The 11,894-nt window shown below is 40.6% G+C and overlaps 1 protein-coding gene across 2 annotated transcripts in view; it reads left to right on the top strand.

Annotated features, from left to right (window-relative positions):
* LOC127415446 (adhesion G protein-coupled receptor A2-like) overlaps nt 1-8,034 on the top strand; it is a 127,095-nt gene extending 119,061 nt beyond the window's left edge. For both annotated transcript variants that reach the window (XM_051654172.1, XM_051654173.1), the window contains one exon: nt 4,025-8,034. In XM_051654172.1, the coding sequence (XP_051510132.1) occupies nt 4,025-5,489 (1,465 nt within the window). In that variant the 3' untranslated portion in view covers nt 5,490-8,034. The remainder of the gene's footprint in view (nt 1-4,024) is intronic.
* Nucleotides 8,035-11,894: the final 3,860 nt, after the last annotated feature.

An 11,894-nucleotide genomic window follows, 5' to 3' on the forward strand; every position in this document is an offset into this window, starting at 1 on the left:
TACGGATATAAAAGGGAGGCTTGAATGCGGATTCATTCCGATTTTTTTCTTCGAAGCCGAGCGGTTGTATTTCAGCGAGCTGAATACTACTACTGATCCATTCACCTCTTCAGAAGTGTGTGCTGTTGGATATATGGCGCATTCCAGCGGCTTTCTCTCCAGTCTGCACTCCACTGCAGACTACGCCCCTGGGCGCTTCGACAGCGCTTTAAAAGAGTTTATTTCCTCTAAAGAGTATATTTTCTCTATTAGAGCAGGCACAGTGATGTTGAACATCTTTTTAAAGACGCGTCTTTTTAAAGATGCCCTTCCGTCTCTGTGCAGTTCCTGGATGCGGTCGTTACCTCTCAGCCTCTGATGGTCACGATCACTGCCTCAGGTGCCTGTGCCAAAATCAAGTTGAGAACGCGTTCGTGGATGGTTCACGTTCTCATTGCGAGAACATGACCATGGCAACGTTGCGGTCGCGGCTTTCCTTCTTTTGAAGGAAAGCCACTTCAGCTGTCCCCCCTGCTGGTCCTTCTACCTACGGGTACGAGGCCACCCTGGTTGATGCTGAAGGCGATTCAGGTGCTTCAATGGGTACGGTTCCACCAGCTAAACCCCCACGGACCGCCCACTCCCCAGTACGCTCGTTTGCACCTGTCCAGTTCTGGGATGAGACAGGCAGCTTGCCTCAGTGCCAGCCTAGTGTCTCTTTCAGAGCTCATGAGCCGGATGAGATGTCGATCGCTGCATCGGAGAGCGCCTTGGTGATGTCGGACGCCGAGGACTCGACCGGGCTGCCGCCTTCAGGTGTGGCAGCCCAGTCTGAGGCCGATGTGGAGCTGACTGCCATGCTTGCCCGGGCCGCCGTGAGTGTTGGGCTTGAGTGAAACCCTCCATCCACTCCTGAGCACTTGCGGCTTGATGACTGGTTTCTGGGTTCGGCATGCCGCTCGCGGCAACGCCCCCCTCCAGTCCCCTTCTTCCCGGAAGTGCACGATGAGCTGGCGCGATCGTGGAGGGAACCTTTCACTGCCCGAACCCGATCCTTCAGTTCGTCCACTCTCACTACCCTCGACGGTGGGGTGGCCGAGGGTTATGCCGCGATACCAGGTGGATAAGGCGATCGCGGCACACCTGTGCCCGCTGAGCGCCACCACCTGGTGGAGTCGCCTGGCACTCCCTTCCCGAGCCTGTAGGACGACATTGTCTCTGGCGACTAAAGCCTACAGCATTGCCGGTCAGGCCGCCTCCGCCCTGCACGCCATGGCCCTCTTACAGGTCCATCAGGCCAAGGCTTTGAAAGAGCTACACGAGGGTAGTTCTGATCCTGGTGTGCTACAAGAGCTGCACTCGGCAACCGATCTCGACCTCTGTGCGACTAAGGTTACAGTGTGCACACTCGGGCAGACGATGTCCACACTTGTGGTCCAGGAGTGCCACCTGTGCCCAAACCTGGTCAAGATGAGGGTGGTTCCTTAACGTGCCCATCTCCCAGGTCGGCCTCTTCGGCGACACCATCGAGGACTTCGCCCAGCAGTTCTCGGCGGTGAAGCAACAGACGGAGGCCATTCAGCACATCTTGCACCGACACGGCTCAAGAGTGCGCACCCCGTCTGTTCGCCAAGGGCATTCCCCGAGAGGCCCTCCTCCTCAGTCACCGGCCCGCCTTACGCCGGGCGCGTGGAGCAAAGTAAGTGCTTCGAGGGTCCCCTCAGTGCGGCTGCCTCGGGTCGGACAAAAACTTAGAGAGAAAAGGCTGCGACTGGCGCTCCCATACTAGATATGTCTCCTTCCCCCCCTCAGGGTTGTTGGGAATTATTTGACGTTTTGGGGCGTCTGGGGATGCTACGTGCAGTCCGAGTGCATCTGTTCCTATGCTCACAGTAGCTTGCCTACACCTGCATCAGCAGTTCACGTAACACAGTTCAGCCATTGTGGCATTTCGTATAGGGACCCCTAGTGTCACTACATCGACACAACGTCGAGTGAGTGACAGAAGGGGAACGTCTCGGTTACTGTCGTAACCTCCATTCCCTGATGAAGGGAATGAGACGTTGTGTCCCTCTTGCCACAGGCTGAACTAAACCATTGTAATGGCTGGGACCTTGTCTCAGCTCCTCAGTGCAAAAACCTGAATGAATCCGCATCCCCTTTTATACCCGTATGTCGGGGGGAGTGGCATGCAAATTCTACTCGGCAATTCTCATTGGCCTTTTCTCAAAGATCTGAAGGTATCTCGGGCTCTCAAGATCGACCCCTAGTGTCACTATATCGACACAATGTCTCGTTCCCTCCATCAGGGAACGGAGGTTACAATAGTAACCGAGACGTTTTTTCTTACAACAATAGCAGCACCTTTTTTTTTTTTTTTTTTTTGTCGAGTTATATGCCTTTAATTTTGGGTATGCCACTAAAACAGGATATCTTTAAAAACACCTTCAGAGCTTAAAGGGTTAACAGTTTGAAGAAAGTATAGGCTACAGAGAAACTGCATAATAAAATTCGCTCTTTAATCTTTCAGTTTGCACCATTGTGCAGTTTTATTTTTTCATATACCAACCTGCAAACTTATCATCGTCACTTGTTCATTCTTGAAAAAGTGCAAACAATTTTGTATGTAACTTTTGTCTGTACGTACGGTGAATAGATTCACTTTTTTGGACTGCCACCTCTATTAACTGCACCAACGCGTTTTGTGTGCAACACCTGTGGTTTATCCTACTTATGACATGACGTGGCACTTCTCGTCCGGTGTGCAACACGCTTAAGATGTGTTAGTCTAATAAGGCAGTTTTTGATTTGTTTGACCCGGGACTTACTTACACTAAGTACGTTTTTGCTAATTACAATTTTTTACACATAGACATATGTTGAAAATGTTGTAAAGTCACATGATATGAAGACTCCAGTCATATCATAAACCCAATAAAAGCTGTTTAATTTTGCATGGAACAGGTCGTCCCCTCATAGGTGCTGCCATGTTGACAGCACATAACACTGTGTCATTGCAACTGACTGAGTTACTACCACTAATAATGAGAATAATAATAACATGTTTACTTTATATATAGTGCTTTCAGGCAATACTCAAACATAAAAGTACATGTAAACAAAACAAGCAAACCAAACAATAAAACAACAAAACAATAATTACTACATACAACAACTGAGCCCAAGTCAACAAGTGTAGTCCAGAGTGAACAGGAGTGTGATCCACCCGACAGTCCAAATAGAATGAATGCAAATGGAAAGATAAAATGTCCAAACAAGTGGTCCCTGCTGGAGTAATGAAACAAACCATTACTACCTGCAGCTCTCATGGCGCGGATCACGGATAAACGGCACGACATCACACGGCGAGCGCAAGCACAAGGCGGTGTTCAGCCGGCAGAGAGCTTGCGAGTCACAGCTGCCCCGGTCGCAGTCCAGAGCACAAGAACGCATGAAAATTCATTTGGATTGAATACAAGAATGTCCATAATAGGGATGTGTGTATTATGTGACGGATAAAAACACAGACTAAAAGTAACAAAACAGAGGATAAACAATCATATTTGGTGTAAAGTGGCAGCACTTAGTAAACAAACTTCCAATATCCAGGTCTAAAGGTGTCAGTATAGAGTCCAAAACCACAAGTACTACTGGGACCGATGGGAAAAGTAAGAGCCAGCTAAAATCTTACTTAGTGCACCTTTAATTAAATAATACAAACAAAGAGGCCTCTTACCATGAGATATTTTTGTTGCAAATCTTACAGTGTTTTTGTCACATATAGTCATATAATCTGGCTGCATACTTAATATAAAATGTATATACCAAAGGTCATATTTTCAGTTTTGTATAACGTTGTAACTTCTGTTCTTTCACTAACTGTCTGATACTTATTGCAGATTTATTACATATGCTGGCTCGCTTCTTTACAGCCCATTTAATAAGGGCCTGCTTAATACAGAGCTTGCTTTGTGTTTTTGTTATTTGAGTAATTACACCATTTGCCCTCTCTTGATTTTTTTCACTGCTCCTGACCCCTCTGCAGCTGCTGGTTGGTATGGCAACCCAGTTTCGGTGCTTTCTACATTCCTGCTGGATTGATCATTCTGGTGACCTGGATCTACTTCCTGTGCACTGTGTTTCGCCTGAGGCACCGAAACTGCGAGAGCTCCAAAGATCCTCCTTGCTCCGCCTCTGAACCCTCCCCCTTGCCGGAGAGCCAACCAGCACTCAGCGGCAGCTCCAGTCTACTCTCGACGGACTCTGTTGTGAGCCCGGTATATGCTGGGATAATGGTAGAAGACCAGTACTCATTGAAGGTACAGTGTTTGGCACTGGCAACGATGCAATTTGTGTTTGTGGGGCTGTGGTGTTGCGGTGCTATGGCAATTTGGCATGTTGACAGAGAACGAAAGCTGTTCAGCTGTCTCTATGGGGGAACTGCCACCGGATTAGGGATTTTCTTGGTGCTCCATCACTGTTTAAAGCGTTTGGATGTCCAGGCATCATGGCTAGGCTGTTGCTCTGGGTATCGTCGGTCTCAACCCATGCCAGCCTTTAGCCACCCCTGTACTGCAACTGTTGGGGTTCAAAGTACCTCAGATAGGGGCTCACAACTTTTTATAGCCTGCCATCCACCGACAGACCCCAACCATTACTCTTCCTCTGCCAGGTCCTCATCTACTCCAAGTGGAACTAGTAGCATTGGTGCTGGGCCTTGCAAACTCACCAACCTTCTCCAGATGACCCAAGACAATGCTAACAATGCCACCAGAGCACCAACAAGAACTAATAACAGCACAAGCACAGAGAACAATGTAAACAACAAGCCTGCCAATAACATGCCACCCAGTCTGAGCAGCACACTGCCCACGCAGCAGCCTCAAAGGAGGAAGGCTTGTAGTAGAACGAAGGGTGGCAATGGCCAGCACCATCACAGAGGCGATGGCAGAGGGCACTATCGCCTCAAAGCTCTCAGAGCAGGTGGAGGAGGTAGCATGGGTGCTTTAGGACCCTCTGGGACAGAGCAATTAAATATACACCATCTACCCAAACATGCTTCCACTGATAATGGAAGTCTACGGAACAGCCATTCAGAGAGCCAAAATGTGCCTCTGACCAATGGGCAACACAGAGGGGAAGGACTCGCCACAAGCCCTTCAGAAGGTAGTGATGGAGGGAGTAGTGAATGTAGAAAACCTTTTCCACTGTTGCCCTCTGTGGCCAGTAGGGTCGCCATGCAGCAGAATGCTCAACGGCGCAGTGCTAGCAAAGACAATCTGAAACTGGCAGCTGCGGCTGAAAGAGAATCTAAGCGGAGCTTGTTTCCTCTCAACATGGCAACAGATGTCACCGGGACAGTCACAGCGACAGCCTTGTTGTCAGCGGTTTCAGCACCAAATGGAACACTAAAGGGTTCCGTGATAGAACTGGACACAAGCGGGACAGACCAATCACAGTGTTCGGTTGGTATGAAGAGCAGGGTTTGGAAAAGTGAGACAACAGTATAATACTGAGCAGAGGGTATAATTGAAAGAACTGACATTCAAAGTTTCTTGAAAAGCGTGAACGGTGTTCTTTTTTTTCTCCACAAGAGAAACAGTTGGCTCCTTTTATGATCTACCTTGTATATTCAAAGGATAGTTTACCCCAAAAAATTTTTTCCATACAATGAAAGTAAAACATTATGCCTAAAATGTTCTACTACGGGAAGAAAGTGATACAGGTTTGGAACAACATGAGGGTAATTTCCAAAAATTAAAATGATCTCATCATATACTCACCCTCATGCCATCCCAGATGAGTATGACTTTCTTTCTTCTGCAGAACACAAACAAAGATTTTTAGAAGACTATTTCTGCTCTGTAGGTCAGAACAATGCAAGTTAATAGTGACCAGTCCTTTCAAGATCCAAGAATCACATAAAGGCCACATAAAAGTAATCCATAAGCCTCCAGTGGTTAGAAGCGATATTATAAGTGTGGGTAAGAAACAGATAAATATTTAAGTCCTTTTTTACCATAAATCTCAACTTTCACATTCTTTTACATTTTGAAAGTGAAAGTAGAGATTTATGGTAAAAAAAAAGAAAAAATTATTTATTTTTTTAACATATATTGATTTAAGTACTGTTTCTCACTTAGACTTATCATATAGTTTCTATTGAGGCTTCTACTGAGGCTTCTGTTTGCCTCAGTCACCATTCACTTTCATTAAATCCTTTTTCCATACAATGAAAGTTAAATATTCTGCCTAAAAATTTCCACAGGGAGAAAGTCATATAGGTTTGGAACAACATGTGGGTAAGTGATGCCAGAATTTTTAATTTTTGGGTGAACTATCCCTTAAAGCTTTGGAAATCGTCTTTGAACTGTCCAACTGAAAGTGGTTGCCAGATAATAGTTATTTTGTTTGTTGGCAATGCTTTCAGGGGCTCTTATCATTGTGGTGTCTTATGAGGGACATTATGAAGTTGTTTTATACATATAAAGAAAGAAAAGAGGTGTGTGTGCAAAACTTTACGCATCCATAAAGACATTTGGTTTAAGTTGGTGTAATAAAATATGCAAAAATGTTTTGTGCTTTTGTTTGTCTGTAATACCACTTAATCTAACAACTTTTTTGAACACAATGAACAAATATCATTTTATTTGGAATATACCAAGGGATATGTGAGCATAAATTTCACCTATTTTGATCTTTATGTTACTGACTATGCATATCGAGACAGCTACAATATGTTTGTTTCCCAAGTGCTTTGTTTTGTTGTTGTTCTTGTTTCTGTTGTGTTTATTGTTTTCTGTTGTGTGTTTTTATTCAATGTATTTCATTTATGTGTCTGTAAGAATGTACATTATGTGTTATGTAAGTACTGTTTGACCATTACAGTGTTAATTCAACTTTATTAACTCTAGCACTAATAAGCATGCATCCTTTTAGTCAGTCCATCATGAATATGGAAAACTAAGAATTCCACACCAAATTTCCACGTGATAATTGGTAGTAAGAATATTGCTCTTTTTCTACTCAAGTTGTTGAGCAGAAACAAACGCTTTGGAAAAAAAAAAGTTGAATCATAGTGCCCTCTACTGGGTAATTTCTGCCATTGATCAAATGCACTGAAAACGAATCCCGTTGTTGGACAACTTATATGAACAAAGTGATAACTGCGGCAGTGATTGGATGAAGAGGGATGATTGTCCATACTTGTTCTGTTGTAGTACCATGTATAACATGGATTTTTAGCACTTGGTTCAGGCCTGTTTTTCTCATGTCGTAACCTGATGGCTCAGGTTATGGAGTGAGCATTTTATGTATTCTTATAAATGATGTATTTATATTATACATATCAGTATTAATGTTTTGGTGGAATTGTTAGTATGCAATTTTATGATAATCAGTATTTTACAGTGGATTGGTGGCCTCATCATTTGTTATAACAAATTGTGTTCATTACCAAGCTTCATTTAGCCCAAAATGCTTAGCTACAGTATTACTAAAAATTTGTAATGTACCAAGAATTATTATTACTCCCTTCAAAGCATATTCAAAATTCTGTTATCTGATAGCAAGGAATTTCCGAAAATAATCATTATTTTCTATATGTTCCTCAAATTTTATTCCTCAAGAGTATCCAAATGACTTCTCATGCAAGTAAAGAATTAACGATCCAAGGAATTCTCAGATCAGTGTGAGATCATTTTACTAACTCAAGGTACAGTTTTTGTGCTGTTATTTTTAGACCTTTGTCACATTGTGTCACACTGTTACAAAGTCAGAAGCGAAATGCATTGCCTGTCTTTAGCTTAAACTTTAATTGAAATAAGATAACTTTTAAAGTGTGTTTTCAGGGATGTTTGCATGCCAAAGATGCTTATGATTTAAACACCTTTTAACATTAGAGTAATGAGCTTATTTACAATTTTGTAAAATGTTACAGACATATTCGTAATTTACCTCTACAAGCCAGGAATCTCCCTTAAAGGAATAGTTCACCCAAAAATGAAAATTTGCTGATAATTTACTCACACTCAGGCCATCCAAGATGTATCTGACTTTCTTTCTTCATTAAAACAGAATTTAAGACTTTTAGGATTTCATTTCAGGCCGCCTTCTCTAAACAATGCAAGTGAATGTACTCCATTTTTTGACGGTCCAAAATGCATATTTAGGGTGCATCAAAATAATCCACATGACTCCAGTCGACAAATAAAGGTCTTCTTAACTCAAACGGTTGATTATTTTGAGAAACAAAACAATACTTATATACTTTAACTACAAATGTTTGCTTCCGTACATCTGTGACGTGCGCTCATGAGAGGGATGACGTAAGCTTGTTGGTAAGGTCACGCGTCACGTGGAGGAGGAGTCAGGAAGCGCGTCATTGTTTACATTGTTTTTTTTTATTATTATTATTTGGAAATGATTTTTTATTTTATTTTATATTGTTTTGAAATTGTTTTGGACTGTTTTGGTTTGTGAACGGCGTTTGGTCTGTGCTCTGTGCAAGTTTCTATTGTAAACAATGACGCGCTTCCTGACTCCTCCTCCACGTGACGCGTGACCTTACCAACGAGCTTACGTCATCCCTCTCATGAGCGCACGTCACAGAGATGTACGGAAGCAAACATTTGTAGTTAAAGTATATAAGTATTGTTTTGTTTCTAAAAATAATCAATCGTTTGCGTTCAGAAGAACTTTATTTGTCGACTGGAGTCGAGTGGATTATTTTGATGCACCCTAAATATGCATTTTGGACCGAGTACATTCACCTGCATTGTTTAGAGGAGGAGGCCTGAAATGAAATCCTAAAAATCTTAAATTCTGTTTTGATGAAGAAAGAAACTCCGATACATCTTGGATGGCCTGAGGGAGAGTAAATTATCAGCAAATTTTCATTTTTGGGTGAACTATTCCTTTAAATTTGGTAAATATTCAATATTGTTAAAGAACCATTTAACCAAGAAGCATTTAATGTCATGATGAACAGAGTCATAATTAACCATTTGTAAGGTTAAAGCAATAGCGGATTTAGGCATGGTCGACATGTGTCGTTGCACAGGGCGGCATCTTGCTGGGGGGGAGGAGGGCACGAGGCACCCACACAGACCCCACCCCCCAGTCAACAATTTCGGGGCGTGTTGAAGCGGGTTTCGCCCAGGGCACCATACAAGCTAGAACCGCCACTGGGTTAAAGTTAAACTAACTGTTTAACTTCAGCTATGAAGGTTAATAGTAATCAACATTATATCATTACAGGTTTCATGTTCTGTTACAGTTTGGATGTAATGTCAGTAGCTTTTGGTTTAAGTGTCATCTTAAACTGTGACAACAATCTAAAGTCAAACACATAGAAGTTTTTGGCCTGCTCAAAGTATGCCACATGTATGTAATACTTTTTTCTTAGAAAGAAATTTACATTTTGTGCCTCATGGTTTCATGTGACAGTGTGATATTTGCATGAACAATTTCTCCCCCTTTTGGTAGGTCTAGCTTCTGAGGATCAGTATAAATTGTTTTAGCTGTCATTTTGAAGTTTAAAAAAGGGAGTTTTCAATACTATTTTAAATATTTATATTTTTGTCACTCACGTCAATCTGAAAATGTTAGCAGCATTTTTGCACCGATTTCAGTAATATATTTGTTATAGATGTTAAGATTGTGCCTTATCAATGATCTGATGCAAAATAAAGGTTTGGAAAAAGTGCCATAAAATTGGAATTGTTTTGTTTGTTTTAGAAATTTACTAGAATGTATTGTGTGTGTTTGACCTAAATGAGAAAAAATGTAACTCTACACGACTGAGAGCAACACACACTGTTTTGCATTTGGCATTTACGTAACTTCTGTCTCAATGTAATATGTAAATTGACATCCTCCAAAGCAAATAAAGCCAATCAAAAAGGACCTTGTTTTATTGACACATACTTTGACCAACCAGTTTACAGAAATGCAGTTACAGCTTTCAGACATGCGGTCGCTGAAAGCACAGACAACATCACTGTTCACAACACTGATAAAGACTTTTTGGGCCTTCAGCTCTTGTTAAAGTGTTTATCAAATAGTGCTAAAAAAAACCCCTATCATTCATTTACTACTGTTGTTAGATCTATCTATACTGTGTGTTTAGTTTAGAGTTTGAAGGTTACGTTTATAGCCAGTGTGGGGCAAAGTGTACTAACAAACTAATATGAGTCACTGATCTGTTCAGATAACCACAGACTGATCCCAGTGTGTAAATATGAGAGATGATGGCTAATCAGCCTTCAAAACGACTGCTCAGACTACCACTTTCTATTTTTGTCTCGCTGAAACAGCCTTTAAAACCCAAGCTTTAACAATGGTTCGTTTTGGTCGCTAATATGAATTAAGGAAGTTAACCAAATACTTACGAAAGGCCAAATTATTTTTAAATGTCCTCAGCATTACTCGTCATAATTGCATTTTTACTAGTAAGAATTCCAAGAGAGCACTACAATTGCATTTTGTACTAGTAAAATTACAGTTTATTGGAATATTTACTTGTCATGTGTTTTTATTTACTTCCATTCATTTTTAATTCCAAAGCTCATCAAATTCATTTTTAATAGTATGAATTCCAATTAGAGAGCGCCACTGCATTTTGTTATTAGTAAAAGTTACAATTGAATAATTGACTTGTCATATGTTTCTATTGATTCCCATTAATTTTTAATTCCAGAGCTATTCAATAGAATTTTTACTAGTAAGAATTTCAATTACAGAGCTCTCTAACTGATTTTTTACTAGTACAAATTCCAATAATAGAGCTCTACAATTAACATTTCTACTAGTAAAAATTCCAGTTCCAGTTGAACAATTTACTTGTCATAAGTTTCTATTGACTTCAATTCATTTTTAATTCCAAAGACCATCAAATAATTTTTACTAGTAAGAATTCCAATTAGAGAGCAATACAACTGCATTTTTACTATTAAAATTCCAATTGCAATTGAACAATTTACTTGTCATATGTTTCTATTGACTCCTATTCATTTTTAATTCCAAAGATCATCAAATGAATTTTTACTAGTAAAAATTCCAATTCCAATTTAATAATTTACTTGTCATATGTTTCTATTGACTCACATTCACTTTTAATTCCAGAGCTATTCAATTGAATTTTTACTAGTAAGAATTTCAATTACAGAACTCTCTAATTACATTTTTACTAGTAAGACTTCCAATTAGAGAGCTCTACAACTGAATTCTTACTGGGAAAATGCAAATAGAAAGATTAATTTGAATTTTTACTAGTAAAAAAATCAAAGAGTTCTGTAATTGAAATTCTTGTAGAAAATCTATTGTAGAGCTCTCTAATTGAGTACTAGTAAAAATGCAATTACAAAAAATAATGCTGTGAGCATTAAAAGCTAAATCGGCTTGCCATAAATGCTACTTTATAAAGTTTATGATATTGATGACACAGTAGGTCTAGACCACACAGCCTCGCTATCATTCCCGTCAACAATTTAATACTCAGAATAAGGTCCTGAAATGTTCTGAGATAAGTTTACCCACAGACATGTGCTTATATCATCCATTAAAGTATCTCGATTCTATGATATCCAAATCCAACCATTTAGTTTTATAAATTACTCTCTAGAAGTAACCAACTATTAAAATAAGTTATAAAATATGAATAGTCTTATGTAAGGAATTACTTTTTGAATTGTAGGAATTGATCCCTGCATTTTATTATTGCTATGTAAACTATATCATACAGAAAGAAACCCAGAACAGGGTACAGCCAGGCAGGGGATACATTACATAAAGACATTAATATTTAATACCTGTATCACCTGAGTGCTGGATACACAGGACACGTCATGCATGGGGGCGGGGCTTACGAAACCTCCCAAACAGTTACGCACTCAACGAGAGGAACAACACAGCAG

This window comes from Myxocyprinus asiaticus, chromosome 24 (genome assembly GCF_019703515.2).
Source record: "Myxocyprinus asiaticus isolate MX2 ecotype Aquarium Trade chromosome 24, UBuf_Myxa_2, whole genome shotgun sequence".
Classification (NCBI taxonomy): Eukaryota; Metazoa; Chordata; class Actinopteri; order Cypriniformes; family Catostomidae; genus Myxocyprinus; species Myxocyprinus asiaticus.